At 37.0% G+C, this 17,541-nt stretch overlaps 1 protein-coding gene across 1 annotated transcript; it reads left to right on the top strand.

The window, feature by feature from the left end:
• Window positions 1-13,039: 13,039 nt before the first annotated feature.
• On the top strand, window positions 13,040-14,053 carry LOC104242823 (F-box protein GID2). Its single transcript, XM_009797922.2, has one exon. The coding sequence runs from the start codon at window positions 13,211-13,213 to the stop codon at window positions 13,859-13,861; it is 651 nt and encodes a 216-aa protein (XP_009796224.1). The 5' UTR covers window positions 13,040-13,210; the 3' UTR covers window positions 13,862-14,053.
• Window positions 14,054-17,541: the final 3,488 nt, after the last annotated feature.

The following is a 17,541-nucleotide window of genomic DNA, read 5'->3' as shown; positions in this document are numbered from 1 at the left end:
CTTGGTAGTTTATTTTGATTTTCTTTCAGTTTGTTTGGGTTACCTCAGGGTTGTAATCCCAATGCTTATCTTACAGTTTGTTTGAAGTGTGCAAACCTTGTTATCTTTCATCATCCAATAAAATACAGTTTCCTTTTTCATTATCATTCCTGATAGTTTTCTTTTCCTTTTCTTCTTTTTCTGTACAGTTCTTTTTACGCTGGCTCTAGTGATATGGCATGCATGAGGAATCCTCAGCCCAGTCTTAAAAATCAATCTGGTTCCGAAGTAATAATTCAAGAAATATATTGTGATTATGAATCAGAATATGATGAAGATGAGGTTTTTGAAGAGATTAGTAAAGAGTTAATTCACTTTGAGGAAAAAATCAAACCTAACTTGAGTGATACCGAGGACATCAATATAGGGGGACACGAGTAATATCCGGGAAACTAAAATAAGTGTCCATCTCGAACCAAAGATCCGAGAAGAGTTAATTAAAGCACTCATAGAATTCAAAGATGTTTTTGCATGGTCATATGACGACATGCCGGGCCTGAGCACTGATTTAGTGGTTCACAAATTGCCCACCGATCCAACGGTGCCTCCTGTCAAGCAGAGGCTGAGAAAATTCAAGCCTGATATGAGTGTGAGAATTAAGGAAGAAATCACCAAACAGTTGGAAGCAAAGGTCATTCGAGTCACTCGATATCCTGTTTGGTTAGCTAATATCGTTCCTGTGCCAAAGAAAGACGGCAAAATTAGAGTATGCGTCGACTACCGCAATCTCAACAAAGCCAGTCCGAAGGATAATTTCCCATTACCCAATATCCATATTTTGATCGATAATTGTGCCAAGCATGATATAGGATCTTTCGTGGATTGTTATGCTGGGTATCATCAAATTCTAATGGATGAAGAAGATGCAGAAAAGACGGCATTCATCACACCATGGGGAACTTATTGCTACCGGGTAATGCCATTCGGTTTGAAGAATGCCGGAGCAACCTACATGAGAGCAATGACCACAGTGTTTCATGATATGATACACAAGAAGATTGAGGTATACGTGGATGATGTAATCATAAAATCAAAGCATCAATTTGACCACGTTGGGGACTTAAGGAAATTCTTCTTAAGACTTCGCAGGTACAACCTCAAGCTTAACCCTGCCAAATGCGCATTTGGAGTTCCATCTGGAAAGTTACTGGGATTCATAGTCAGTCGGCGAGGAATCGAGCTAGACCCATCAAAAATCAAAGTCATACAAGAATTGCCACCTCCAAGGAACAAAACTGAAGTAATGAGTCTGTTGGGAAGGTTAAATTACATCAGCAGGTTTATTGCTCAGCTTACGTCAACCTGTGAGCCTATTTTCAAATTGTTGAAAAAGGATGTTGCGGTCGAATGGACCGATGAGTGTCAAGAGGCGTTTGATAAGATAAAAGGATACCTGTCAAACCCACCCGTATTGGTCCCGCCAGAGCCAGGAAGACCTTTGATTCTTTACTTGACGGTCTTGGAAAATTAATTTGGTTGTGTATTGGGGCAACATGACCTCACTGGCAGAAAAGAACAGGCCATCTACTACCTTAGCAAGAAATTCACAGCTTATGAGGTTAAGTATACTCATCTGGAGAAAACATGCTGCGCCCTGACTTGGGTAGCTCAAAAATTGAAACACTATTTGTCGTCCTACACCACTTACCTCATTTCGCGTCTGGATTCGTTGAAATATATTTTTCAAAAGCCTATGCCAACGGGAAGACTTGCAAAGTGGCAGATATTGCTCACAGAATTTGACATCATCTATGTGACTCGAACTGCAATAAAAGCCCAAGCATTGGCTGATCATTTAGCTGAAAACCCGGTCGACGAGGAGTACGAGCCGTTGAAAACCTATTTTCCTGATGAAGAAATAATGCATATCGACGAGATGGAGCAAATTGAAAAACCTGGTTGGAAACTTTTCTTCGATGGGGCTGCTAACATGAAAGGAGTCGGAATAGGAGCTGTAATCATTTCTGAAACAGGGCATCACTATCCTGTTACGGCACAACTACGATTTTATTGCACCAATAATATGGCTGAATATGAAGCTTGTATTATGGGGTTAAGGCTAGCCGCAGACATGGGTATCCAAGAAATCTTAGTCATGGGAGATTCGGATCTTCTGGTACATCAAATTCAAGGAGAATGGGAAACCCGAGACTTAAAGCTCATACCATACCGACAATGTCTACATGATCTTTGTCAGCGGTTTCAATCAGTGGAGTTTCGGCATATTCCAAGGATCCATAATGAGGTCGCCGATGCATTGGCTACTTTGGCATCAATGTTGCACCATCCAGACAAAGCTTATGTGGATCCACTACATATTCGAGTCCACGATCAGCACGCTTATTGCAATATGGTTGAAGAAGAATTTGATGGTGAACCATGGTTCCACGACATCAAGGAGTATATCAGGATGGGGATATATCCCGCACAAGCCACAGGAGATCAAAAAAGGACCATTAGGCGATTGGCAAATGGATTTTTATTAAGCGGAGGAGTTTTGTATAAAAGAACCCCAGATCTTGGATTATTAAGATGCATAGATGCCAGACAAGCTACGGTTGTCATGTCTGAAGTACATTCGGGAGTTTGCGGACCCCACATGAGCGGATATGTGCTGGCAAAGAAAATCCTCCGAGCTGGTTATTATTGGCTTACCATGGAGCGAGATTGTATCATTTTTGTGCGCAAGTGTCATCAATGCCAGATACACGGAGATTTGATTCATTCTCCACCATCCGAGTTGCACACAATGACGGCACCATGGCCCTTCGTTGCCTGGGGAATGGATGTGATAGGCCCAGTTGAGCCGGCAGCATCCAACGGGCACAGGTTCATTCTGGTAGCCATTGATTATTTTACCAAATGGGTTGAGGCCAAGACATTCAAATCAGTGACCAAGAAAGCTGTGGTCGATTTTGTCCACTCAAATATCATATGTCGATTCGGAATCCCAAAGGTGATCATCACAGATAACGGTGCTAATCTTAACAGCAACTTAATGAAGGAAGTATGTCAACAGTTTAAGATTACACATCGCAACTCTACCCCATATCGGCCCAAGGCGAATGGAGCAGTCGAGGCAGCCAACAAAAACATAAAGAAGATACTTCGGAAAATGGTAGAAGGTTCAAGACAATGGCACGAAAAACTACCATTTGCGTTATTGGGATATCGCACTACTGTTCGCACTTCAGTAGGAGCAACTCCTTATTTGTTGGTATATGGCACTGAAGCAGTAATTCCTGCAGAAGTTGAGATTCCTTCCCTTCGGATCATCGCCGAAGCAAAGATTGATGATGATGAATGGGTCAAAACCCGTCTGGAACAGTTAAACTTGATTGATGAAAAACGATTGGCCGCAGTATGTCATGGTCAATTATATCAAAGAAGAATAGAAAGAGCATACAACAAAAAGGTGCGTCCACGGAAGTTTGAAGTGGGTCAGCATGTGCTGAAACGTATTCTTCCACATCAGGTTGAGGCAAAAGGCAAATTTGCCCCGAATTGGCAAGGACCATTCATTGTGACCAGAGTATTATCGAATGGTGCACTATGTTTAACAGATATTGAAGGCAAATGCATAGATATGGCGATCAATTCTGACGCGGTAAAAATATATTATGCATAACTTTTGAATGTTTGTATTTTACATTACTTCAAAGATTGGAATGACAAAGGCAATTTATTCTGCTATCCAAACACTATACCCTTTGCTTCCCCTTTTGAGCCATATTTGTTTCTTTCCTACCCTCTCTTGGAATCAATGAAAATCAAATATGAAATAACAATAATAAAAAAATGAATAAGTGTATATATATATATATAAAAATAAAAAAAAATAAAAAAAAATCACTATCATTTAGTGAACTACGTTTGACCTGATTCCTCAAAGAAGGATACGTAGGCGCCTCACGGCTCGGTCATAGGGTGCACAACATACATAATGTGCACAAAAAGAAATATCAAGCGACCCCAATCAAGAAACTGGAGCAAGAACTGTATTGGAAATAAGAAAAAGATTCCAAGAGTTGTAATTTTAAACACATACCAAAACTGTTTAGCTTTTGATACCTTTCCATTTCCAACCACACACGAAAAAGACCTTTCGATCAATCTTAGAAAAATGCTGAGTCAAGCAAATGAAGATGATTCATAACACTCTGGTACAAACAAGAAAAGAAAGTAAAATGAGAGAGTCTTATAGGTGAAAACCCACACAGGCACCATAAGATGACGAAAGTTGAGAGAAAGTAAAATGAGAGAGTCTTATTGGTGAAAACCTTCGCAGGCACCATAAGACGAAAAGGAATAAGGAAGGTTTGTCGGTGAAAACTCTTTGAGATATTACAAGTCAAACATATCTGTAAAATGAGAAATGAAGTTGGGTTATGGAAATTTTGGGGAAAACAAAATGAGACAATTAAAAGGAGATTAATTAAAAGACTGGGTTGATTAATCCAAAATGCATACCCTGATCATTGGTGCCAGTGACTCCAATCAGATAAGTTTTTATTCCTTCTCCAACAGTCATCCAAATTTGGATTTTTCTTTTCATTCTATAATTGTCGAAATCAGCGTGTTTCGTCACTAATAATCTTACTTTTCTAAAGCTTTGAGATAAGTTTTATTCCAAACAAATAAGAAGGAATGTCAGGGTATACTACCAAGATTCAAGATCACATGATGCAAAATACGGCCATGAAAGGCGGGAGATAAAAATAAAAAGATATGGGAGGAAGAAAAGTGAAATCAAAGGTGGATCAGCAATGTCAGGAGAGACATATGATTACGATTAAAAGGGTTCGAAGTAAAAACAACAGTTGGTGATCCTATAGTCAAGGATCAATTACAAAGACAAAAAAGTCTTTTCAACCATTCCAAGGCAATAAAACAAGACGAAGAGAAGACCCACCATCGGCGAGAATGCCCAGTTAACCATCCTGCTTTAAAACTAACAAAGTTTTCTTTGATTTTAAAACAGGGGCAAAAACAACATTTGTGTCAGGAAAAACCCGATGAAAAGAATTAGAGAAGGAATCAGGCGTCCACCTGGAGAATGAGGACAAAGAATTGAAGAAATCAGGCGTCCACCTGGAGAATGAGGACAAAGAATTAAAGAAATCAGGCGTCCACCTGGAGAATGAGGATGAGAAAAGAAGAAGTCAGGCGTCCACCTGGAGAATGAGGATGAGAATCGAAGAAATCAGGCGTCCACCTGGAGAATGAGGATGAGGAGTTAAGAAGAAATCAGGCGTCCACCTGGAGAATGAGGACAAAGAATTGAAGAAGTCAAGCATCCACCTGGAGAATGAGGATGAGAAAAGAAGAAGTCAGGCGTCCACCTGGAGAATGAGGATGAGAATTAAAGAAGTCAGGCGTCCACCTGGAGAATGAGGATGAGAATTAAAGAAGTCAGGCATCCACCTGGAGAATGAGGATGAGAATTAAAGAAGTCAGGCGTCCACCTGGAGAATGAGGATGAGAATTAAAGAAGAAATCATGCGTCCACCTGGAGAATGAGGACAAAGAATTGAAGAAATCAGGCGTCCACCTGGAGAACGAGGATGAGAATTAAAGAAGGAATCAGGCGTCCACCTGGAGAACGAGGATGAGAATTAAAGAAGTCAGGCGTCCACCTGGAGAATGAGGATGAGAATTAAAGAAGTCAGGCGTCCACCTGGAGAATGAGGACAAAGAATTGAAGAAGTCAGGCGTCCACCTGGAGAATGAGGATGAGAAAAGAAGAAGTCAGGCGTCCACCTGGAGAATGAGGATGAGAATTAAAGAAGTCAGGCGTCCACCTGGAGAATGAGGATGAGAATTAAAGAAGTCAGGCGTCCACCTGGAGAATGAGGATGAGAATTAAAGAAATCAGGCGTCCACCTGGAGAATGAGGATGAAGAAATTAAGAAGAAGTCAGGCGTCCACCTGGAGAATGAGGACAAAGAATTGAAGAAATCAGGCGTCCACCTGGAGAACGAGGATGAGAATTAAAGAAGGAATCAGGCGTCCACCTGGAGAACGAGGATGAGAATTAAAGAAGGAATCAGGCGTCCACCTGGAGAACGAGGATGAGAATTAAAGAAGTCAGGCGTCCACCTGGAGAATGAGGATGAGAATTAAAGAAGTCAGGCGTCCACCTGGAGAATGAGGATGAGAATTAAAGAAGTCAGGCGTCCACCTGGAGAATGAGGATGAGAAAAGAAGAAGTCAGGCGTCCACCTGGAGAACGAGGATGAAGAATTAAAGAAGGAATCAGGCGTCCACCTGGAGAACGAGGATAAGAATTGAAGAAATCAGGCGTTCACCTGGAGAATGAGGACAAAGAATTGAAGAAGTCAGGCATCCACCTGGAGAATGAGGACAAAGAAAAGAAGCAGTCAGGCGCCCACCTGGAGAACAAGGGAATACAATTGAAGTGTTGAAATCAAAAACCCGCTCATATGAGAAAGGAGCACATTTAGAGTCAATAAAGCAGAGGAGTCCAACAAAGTCCCCAGCAGGAAACAACAAGAATCCCAAACAGATAAAGAAAATACGGGACACAATGAAAAGGAATACGGAATAAGCCAAATGCCCAAGAGTCACCAAGATATCAAGACAACAAGAAACGCAAGGGCATGATCTAGATAAGATTTTATAATTCATGTACCATAGTCTAGTTTAGCTTTTTGTATTACCTTTGAAGTAAGGTGTAATAAGGAGGTCAACAAGCAGTAAAAACAGCACGAAGCAGCAGTAACATCACAGTCCCATAGTAGTCCCAGCTACAAAAAACTTCCCGAACTACATTGACCTGATTCCTTTATAGCCAAGGATATGTAGGAAACCTTTGAAGCAGAGGTTCGGTCAAATCTTTCAAAAAATGCTTACCACGGAGTATTTGAACGGGCAAAAATCGCTCGTATCCGCTCACTTTATCTTTGCACGAAAACTCTTCGAGTTTCCGCACAAAGAGGGGCAGCTGTGAGCACGTGATTTTTACCTCACGAAAACTACTCCAAAATAAATCAAAAATAAAATAAATTTCTTTTACTGTGCAATTTTTGAATTCGCGTGGTGTTTGTTAAATATTTGTCTTATATCCGTAAATGTTTACTTTGTCATAACAAAATGAAAATTAAAATAAAAATATATGTTTCATGCATATCTAGGATTTAATTATGCATTTAATAATTGATTCAAAATAAAATCACAAAATATGCATTTGTTCTATTTTAAATATTTCACTATGTAATTAATGTTTGGTCTATGTGTTAAATAATTGTTAAAAGGTGATTAATATCTTTGGAAGGGTAATTTTTGTTTTTATAATTTTAATTAAGATTTTAATGATTAATAATAAAATTAGAAAATAAAAAATACAAGTTGTAAAATGAAAATCGGACCTGGATTAAAATCCAGGCCCAAATCAAGTTACCCCCCCCCCACAGCCCAGGTCCGGTCCAATTCAAACGAGTCAAGACGACAGCGTTTGGTCGTAGTTTATCAGGGACCGTTGGATCAAATCCAACCAACGGTCGAGATCTCATCACCCTAACCCATAATCTTTACCCGACCCTTTGACCCGATCCAACCTGACCCCGAATTTCAACCAAACGACAACGTTTGGTTAAGTGGATTGATCTCAACCGTGCATCTTAATTGATCCGACGGATGAGATCAATCCACCCCACCCCTATATAAGGCCCAAACCCCTACCCCGGCCCCTAACTGAACACCCCCCTCCTCTCTACTGTTCATCATCCCTTCCTAAACCAAACCCCTAACCCTAGCCGCCCTTATTCCCCACCGCCTGAAACCCGGTGGCATCAACGCCGCCGGTCACCACCTTAACACCCCAGAACCCCCTGAACACCCTCTATCCGAATATGTTATCCGCTTGGCTCGAATCTCCCTGAAGGTTCTCGAATCTTCATTTGAAGATTCGAGCCAAACTCAGATCTAAACCAAACAGCCCCTAGTTAACACCAAATCACCCCTAGGCTTCCCTCACCCTTGTGTCGTCTTTGTTTCCCTTCGAATCTACCCGGAAATGTTCGAATTTAAAATTCAAGATCTGAAACCCTAAATTTCCAATCTTGGAATATTTTTCAATACAAATGAAGGATTGGGGTTTAATCGACCTTAGTCAAAGTATTTTCAGTTGAAAATACTTCGACTAAGGTCTGTTTGATTTCAAACAGACAAAAGTCAAGTGGAATTCTAGTCTGAATAAATTTGAAGGATTCAGAGGTATTTTTTCTGTGTATTCTACGTGTATTTTTGTTTGTTTTAATAACCTGTTAATTTTTCATATTTTTTGTTTGATTAATTCTGTCATTTTTGTCTCATACCCGTATGTCTGATCAAATAAATGAATTGTTTCTGTTGGTTATGTTTGTTCACAATGTGTGTAATCGACTCGATTAAATTCGTCGATTAGTTACATTATGAATTCCCGTTTGTGATAATACTGATTGAAATAATCTGTTTCTATAGACTGTTTGTTGACAATTGTTGAAGATAATCAGTTTGATTAATACTCATCAGATTAAATCATCCTCGATTATATTTCAATAAGTCTGTCAACAGAATGCTGCGTGTATGTTGAATTTTAAACCAGTTGGTTCCAGGGCATTGTCAGTATATTGACAATGCTCCTGTATTTGTTTGCTTTTTAGTTCAGTTTTGAATTTCAGTTGAAATAATCCTGCATGTTCTGTGTAATGTTAGTGTGTTTTATTTAGGTTCAGTATTCAATTGAGAATCCTCTGTTTAAATTCAATTCTTGTGAATAAATATGATATACTGTCTCAAATCATAGGATTGGTTATAGCTGTGAGAACAGATTGTAGAATCTGTTCTGATTTTTTCGTATAAAGACAGTAAAAAACAGTAGGTCAGGGGTATTTCTGGGAATGAAACAGTAAAAACAGTGTGTTAATGCTAGTGTATTATAATGAAATGTTAGTGGCTATAGTTTAAGATAATAATGGGGAACAAGGGATAATGGGGCTGCTTAAAATCAGGATAAGATCATTTAAAGTATTCAAAAGCAGTTTTTAATGGAACTTTCTGATTTTAAAAGAAGAAGGGGGTCCAAGAAGCACTAAAAGGAAATAGGACAGACCTGTATAAGTACAGGGACTGGAAATTTGAAAAGGGCAGATTTTAAGAGGGAGTTTGAGAGAGAGAAAATCAGTTTTCAGACAGGGATTTTAGAGATCAGTTTTCAGAGAGATTTAAGGAGATTTAGATCAGATTTTGAGAGAGATTTTAAGAAAAAATACACCTAGAGTGAGAAAAAAAGAAAGAGAATCAAGCAGAAAATCAGAAATGAAAATCTGAAGAGGAAGAAGAAACAGAAAAGAAACCAAAAGAGAATAGTCACACACACACCTACAATCTGACACAGATACAACAGCAGAAACAGAAAAATCAAAAATAGGAATTTGAAACAGAAAAGAAACTGAAATCTGAAATATTATTCTTTCGTTGAATCTGTTCGGATTTATTTGATTCCATTGTTCAGTTAAAATCTGAAGTTTCTTTAAAAATACTGTTACTGTGCATCTGGGTTCCTCGGGTCTTATTATTGCTCAAATCTGTGGAATTACTGATATTCTGCCAGTATTTTGTTACTGCTGCAACTGCTGAAATTTACTTCTTCTACCTTCATTTCCAGGTACTTATCTTTTAAATTCTATGTTGGAAAGAGATTCAGCATGACAAATCAATGAAGCTTGAATTGCAATTCTATTTTTCCATTTATCTAAGTTTGTTATTATAAATTTCAGTTTTGTTTCATGTTGTTTAATATAGTAGTATGCTTGACATGTTAATTATCAGCTGATCATTCTCTTTTAAAATTCATATAAGTGTTGTAATAATATTATCTATTCCAGAATTTCATTAAAGTATAGTTATGATTGAATTGTCAAGATAGGGAATATGGCATGAAGTTGGCTATTAATTAAGTTTTACGACATTGTTAGGAGGTATAAAGTATTCTGGGAATATCAAGAAAATGCGTGGTTAGTGTATTTCGATTATTTGGTTGTGGATTAAGGCTAGATGATGATTGGTTGCATTTTATCCATATATGGCGTAATAGTGATTATGGTTAACATCAATAGTCGAAAGTGGCATTAGTATATTCCGCTATGTTTGCGAACGTCAAAATATGACGAATAATGTTGTATGCAATATCATCTTATTAAGTCAACTATGTAGATTTGTTCTCTCTCTTAATAACAAATGGCCTGGGAATTTTACAATGCGAATGTTAGTGTTTAGCAATGATTCACATAAATTGAGAATCAAATCGGTTAGATTATATATATACCTTACGTTCATCCATAAGCAGAATTAACAAAATAATTAGGCCTATTAGATTAAAAGCAAGTATATGAGAATAAGATGAGATGTACAAGCACAAATTGCAACACTTTATATCAATGGTAATTAGAAATAGAATTTGCACTAAATAAATAATGAAAAATTGTTCAAAAATACTTCTTCCCTTCATAAATCATTTTTGTTAGTTTCATATACAATTCATTCTTTGGCATATATATATGTTGTATTTGCTAAAAATCATATTTTTATTCTTTTCTTTGAATTTGAATAGTTGGGATGAATATAATTTATACTCGAAAATTATAATCGATGGGCAACATTTAATAAATTGTGAATTCTTTTAAAAGAATTTAAAGGCATCCCTTAAATGTGAATTTCTCAGGAATTTCATATAAAATGTATAGATATAATAAACAATTCGTGGAAAACCCATAATACCATTAAGAATATTTGGTGTAATTAGGGATACGTTCGTGTAACCTGATTATACTGATAAAAGCAATTCGAATTATGCGTACGCGCAATTTCGAGCGAATATTTAATAAAAGGGATTTCTTCGAGGATGTAAAAATAATTTCATATAACCCGGGATGTGTCACTGTTTAAATATAAGGGTGGTGACGTTCTTAATTTTATTTTAAATCACGAACATATGAATTTGTAATAAAGGATATAATATGATCAATTATATTGTGTACACGTATGCGTGACATGATCCCCGTAATTACGAAAGGTATATAATACGAATATACGTACGTATAATTCGTTTATATAATTGTAAACAATAAGTAAAAACGGTAGTAAAATCATGCAATAAAAACGTATTTAGTAAAAATCAAGATAATTAAGCCAATAATAAAAACAGTTGAGCGACCGTGCTAGAACCACGGAATTCTGAAATGCCTAACACCTTCTTCTGGATTAACAGAATTCCTTACTCAGGATTTCTGGTTCTCAGAATAATAAACAGAGTCATATTCTCCTCGATTCAGGGATTAAAACCGGTGACTTGGGACGCCTTAAAATTCCCAGGTGGCGACTCTGAAATAATTAAATAAATCCCGTTTCGATTGTCCTTCAATTGGAGAAAACTCCCCCACGCGCCCCGCGGGCGCGGTAAAAAGGAGGTGCGACACACCCTAGTTTGTTTTAAATACTTTGCTTGCGTGTATCTAGTATGCCGTACGTATTTTGTGAGAATGAAATTTTCTCTTATGGCTGATTGTTTGGTTTATTTGATTGATAAACTTTTCTTAGTTTAATAAATAAAATTGATAGAACATAATATTTAAATGTTAGTTTCTTAAGGAAGAATTTATGTTCACTTTCTTTATTAAAAACTTTGACATGGCAGAATTGATATGGATTTAAGTTATTAATATTTAGCAAAGTCTTGGAAATAATTGGATCGTATCCTACTGTTTGTATGTTTAGGTTACTCATATCTTATATTAGTACGTTTTCTAGTTTTGTCTACTTTATTAGTTAATTATTTAATTTTATTATAAGTCCTTGATTGATAGTGATAACAGTAGAAGAAATCAAAGGGGCCATAGATTGTGATAAGTAAAATTAGCAAGCTGGCCCATACTAAATAGTGTAGCCTTTTAAGACAAATAATTTAAGTACTAAAACTGCACGCGTTAGTTTATTTTTAGACATATCTCCACATATTCATTCCAGGCCTTACAATAATCTTAAATTACTTTTTTTTTAGAAAAATAATTCAAGTGCGCTTAAATAATTAAATATCATGGCTATGTATATGGTCTCCGTGGTATAATTGTGATATGTAACAAAATAAATATTCGTAAGCGTGACTTATTTCAAGATAACTTTTCATAATTTTAATCAAGCAATAAAAGCGGACATGGGTAAAAGATAAGAACCAATAAAACACAATTTATCCAAAAATAATATAAGCCAAATGTAGTCAATAAAGCGACCGTGTTAGAACCACGAGACTCAGGGATGCCTTACACCTTCTCCGCGGTCAACAAAATTCCTTACCCGAACTTTGTTTTTTGCAGACCAATAATAATAGAGTCAAACCAAATAAAAAGTGACTTGGAACACCAACAAAAATTAATTCCATGTGACGACTCTGTAAATAAATAATTCTTATTTCAAATTTGTCACTTTAGTTGGAAAAGATCTTTAACCCACAATCTATAACAACACATTATCTTTCGGAGGGGTAAAAAAAGGGTGCGACAATATTAATCGAGTGAGACGTTTATAAAGAGATAAATGTAACCAAATATTCGTATGATTAGAACTATTTCAAAGGTATAAAAAAAACTTAAAAAGATAGTAATATAAACAATATAGACTAAGTGGTTTTTATTGAAAATAGTGAAATATAACTCTTAAATTGAGTTTGAATGAGATTAATTTTGACTTTCGAAAATAAAGGAAAAATAATTAATGAATACAGAGTAGAAAATAGAACAACGTCAGAAACTATAGCGAAACCACTCGACCAAGTGGGAAAAGCCAAAGGAATGGACCAAATACTCTGCCTAATAAGTATTGCTATTGAATCAGACAAACAGCTTTATAAAAAGACAAAGACAAGCTTAGGACACAGTACCAATCACATGGACAAACTTGTCATTTTCTTCGGCCCACCCAAATGCCCATTCATTACCTTCCTTTGTCGTCTTCGATAATCATCTCTATAGCCCCATAGCATGTGCTCCCCTTTAATCCACCATTAACCACCCCCCTACCCCTTTTCAACCCCACCCACCCCTACTAGCAACCCCCGAATCGAGGGAATAAAAGTCCTCCTCCTTTATCCTTTGATTTCCTCATTCAGATCTATCAAATGAAGCGGCAATTCGACGGCGGAGAAACCGATTGTGCTAATTTCGCCGCCGGCGAAGGGGAGTTGAAGAAGAAGATGAAACAAGTTATAGAGTCGGAGGAAGACAAAAGGTTGCCGATGAAGCGGCAATTCGATGCCGGAGAAACTAACTGCACAGCCTTCGCCGGAGACGGTGACTTCAAGAAGAAGATGAAGATGGAGGAGATTATAGAGTCGGAGGCGGTGTTGTTGGATGAGAATCTGCTGTACGAAGTGCTGAAACACGTGGACGGGCGCACGTTAGCTACGGCAGCGTGCGTTAGCAAGCAGTGGAACCAGACGGCACTAGATGAGCGGCTCTGGGAGCTGATCTGCACAAAGCACAACCGGAACCAACAACAGCAGCTCCGCGCCGTCGTCCTCGCTCTCGGCGGTTTCCGACGGCTCTACTCGCTTTACCTCTGGCCACTCTCAAAGCCGTCGCCGCCTCCATCGTCGTCTTCTTCGACTCCAACTTCCGCCTGGCCTTGCCTTCCTCCGCCGCCTACTCGGCCGTTGAAATACGCCGCTACGAACACTCGATGGGGAAAAGATGAAGTCAATCTCTCGCTATCGCTGTTATCGATTCGGTATTATGAGAAGATGAACTTCAAAGCTAATAAATCAACTTAATTGATAATTCAATTTCAAAATTTAACATTTTATTGTCCTAATTTTTCAGCTTATGGTTTGCTTTTATTGTGTTGCATCATTTATGCTTAGATCTATTAGATCTATTGATTTGGATCTATAACTCTTATGTATCATATGTAAGCTTTTGATATTCCAAGCAGTTAAATGTAAACTGAGCTCTGGTTAATTCAAGTCACTGATACTAATTACTATGTGCTTACCATTAATTAATCTTTGATCGTAAAGTTCGTTGTTTGGATGTGAGGAAAAAGGAAAAGAGGAGGATTAGTATGAAAATTTGTGGGCAGAAGCAAACAGATAAGAACAAAGAGGTGTCCATCCTTTCTGGCTTTAATTATGGCTTTGGGGGAAACATTGGAAAATGACGAAAGTGGGGCGTCACGTTTGAGATGATGTGTGTTGGCTCTTGGCTCTTGGGATGTACTAATGCGCATTAGTAAATTCACATGGATTTGGCTTGAGATCATATTGGAATAGGTATCATTCGGCACTTTGCCAGTTGATTTTTGGTGGGTTTTGCTGGAACCTGGAACACTGGTTTTTGGGCCTTCTGTATTTGGATCCCAAAAATTAAATAATATTTATAGCTATTTTTAAAATTTTAAACTAAAAATTTTAACTTCAGGACAATTCAAGTTATTGAAAAAATGAACTGAAAAATTAAAATTCAGGACGCACTGACTAATTCCTAAATAACATCCGTTTAGAATGACTACCTAATGTCATTTCTTGAATTACCTAGTCCAGAATAAGGTGATTACTTGATGTCATTCCACTTCATAATCGTGCTAGTGGGTAAAAAAAAAAAGCCCAATGTATATGATAAAAATCAGAGGACTCGATCTTATGATCATTAGGGCGCCTCGAAGAGATCATCCCCGGAAGGTTTGAAGTTTAGCTCAGAGTTATCCCCTAAGGGTTCATAATGATCGACCTCGAGACAATGCAAAGTAACGGTTATGATGTACTAGCGGGAAGTTTCCAAGGCACATGATTAAAGGTGACCTAGCTTATTAGGTGTCACACCTCCTTTTTCTACCCCCGGAAGGGATATAAGGGAATTTTTACTAATTTAAGTGACAATCGAAACGAGATTATTTTATTTAAAATTCAGAGTCGTCACTTGGGATAATTTATGGTGTCCCAAGTTACCGATTTTAAATCCCGAATCAAGGAAAGATTGACTCTGTTTTACAGTCCACGAAACACAGAAATTCAGGTAAAGAATTCTGTTAACCCGGGAGAAGGTGTTAGGCATTCCCGGGTTCCGTGGTTTTAGCACGGTCGCTCAACTATTATTATTAGCCTATTTATCTGATTTTGAAACATTTTTGAAACCTATGTGCATTTTATTCCTTTTAATCTGCTTTTAATAATCCAATTGTTATATAACTAATCATTTGATTACACGTTGCGAATCATGTCACGGAAACCGTACCCACGATCTACAACATGTTTATTTTATTAACAAAATTAAATTGTGACTAGGTCACATAAATATACCCTCAGATTTTAAAATTGTGTATCACAACTACGTCACGGAACCGTACCCATAGCTATGACACTTTATTTAATTAACGCGCCTAAAGCAAACTACGAGAATTCAAGGCGTTTTTCTACATTAGTTAAGATATTTATATGAGAGGCCATAGATTACGTGATTGGATGGCACACCTCGACTTATTTACGAAAATTTGTACTCAACTAAAGTGAACTATGGATTTACTAGCTTAATCTATTTAAAGCTCAATTCTAAAAATTACTAGTTGTAACTTGTAAGTAGCCATTGAACAATATATTAAACATTTAATTGTTTGAAAAGAGATGGGCCAGCGACAGACCCAAATTGTTATAAAAAAACATCTTTCAGGAAAGGATAGAAACTGGGCTCGAAATTGAGCCCAGAAGAGATGACAAAGAGCAGGAGGTCCAACGACTTTGACTAGGCCAATAAAAGGCCCAACTTCGTACAACATGCCTTTGGTACCAGAAATTAGGCAGAAAGCTCAATAAACCAATTGATCACATTCAGAAAAAACAAAATAAACGTTGTAGGGGTATTCATGGTTCGGTTTGGATCGATTTTTCCTTAAAAAGAAACCAAATCAAGTAAGTCGGGTTTTCAAATATTAGAACCAAACCAAACCAATTAAGTCGGTTTTTTATCGATTTGGTTTATGTCGGTTTTTCGATTTTTTTGATTATTTGTCGGTTTTTCTTAAATATAAGACATACACTACCAAACACACATTCCGGTGACCACATTTTCAACGTAACACTATCAAATCAATTGCCCTTTGAGAAATCTATTATTTACCAAGATATATTGATGATAATTGAATCAAATAGTGATGAATAATTTAAGGACTCAATTAAAAATATATTATTTTTAACATGAAATAGATTCTTACACTTAACAAAAGAAAACTACCAATTAAACTAGAATGTAAAGGTAAAGAATTGTACTAAAAGTGCAAACGATTAATATTTACTATCAAAATTTTAAAACTTTGTATGTATGTATATATATATATATATATATATATATGCGTGTGTGTGTGTGTGTGTAATAATAAATTTAAAATAGCTACGCCTATATTCGGTTTGGTTCGGATTTTTTTAATTGAAACCAAAACCAAACCAAGTTTGATCGGTTTTTAAATTTCAAAACCAAAACCAAACCAAACCAAAAAGTATTGTTTTTTTGGTCGGTTTGGTTCAGGTTTTCGGATTTTTATGAACACTCTTAAAACGCTGGTATTATTTGGACCCTGAAGTCGAACCCAGCACATGAGAAGAAGGTCCAGAACCCACCGAGGTGATTCCTGACCAGGCCACCCATTTAGGCCCACATTTGGCCCAATTACTACTAAAGCCAACTGACCTTAATTAAATTACTCGATGACAATCACATAAATCATGGAAATGAAATACTGACTAATTAATGACCAAAATTAATTAAATTAAGTTGTACAAATAGGATAATTATAAATAAATTTACAAAAAATCTAATAATAACCCAGCAGTCCTAAGGTCTAACTAACTATCATTGAAAGCTTCTCAAAACATTCCCATCTTCTGCGAAGGCATAATGAATCCAACCTATATAACTTGGTAATTCAAAAGAAACAACACTTGTATTTGCACAGATAGCTACAGAGCTATCTTGAAAATCTGCATCCAACATGTCATAGTTGAAAATACAAGAACAAATAGTCAGGACTATTATGGCCTTTCATGACTTTCAAAACATGAGGAAAGGACCTACTGATAACTTCTTTCAATTGCTATTTCAAAGAACTGAAACTCGAATCTACATTGACAAGCATCAATAGCCAACATCCATTCAAGACATCACAGTTAAGTCACACGGCATGTTGGCAAGCTTGAATCAAACTTTACTACCATATGAATTGCTACAAAAACTTCAGCTTAAGAATTACACAACCAGAAAAGAAAACCATCTTATGAACCAGATTCCTGCATCACTTTACTATGAAGAAAACATAATGGAACTCACATATACTCCAGAGAAAGAAAGAAAAAGAAAACAAAGGAACAGAATGACACTCAAAGATGTTCAGTCACCTATTGACCTTCAAACCATCCACATAATCTTAACATTCCAACAATTGTTCAGATTAACAAAGATGAAACCA

Source organism: Nicotiana sylvestris, chromosome 4 (assembly GCF_000393655.2).
Source record: "Nicotiana sylvestris chromosome 4, ASM39365v2, whole genome shotgun sequence".
NCBI classification, from domain to species: domain Eukaryota; kingdom Viridiplantae; phylum Streptophyta; class Magnoliopsida; order Solanales; family Solanaceae; genus Nicotiana; species Nicotiana sylvestris.
Note: the sequence above shows the minus strand (reverse complement) of the source record. Positions and strands in the feature narration are given on the sequence as shown.

Excerpts from the sequence above, each read along its gene's own strand:
- LOC104242823 (XM_009797922.2), top strand. The coding sequence starts at position 13,211 with ATGAAGCGGCAATTCGACGGCGGAGAAACCGATTGTGCTAATTTCGCC.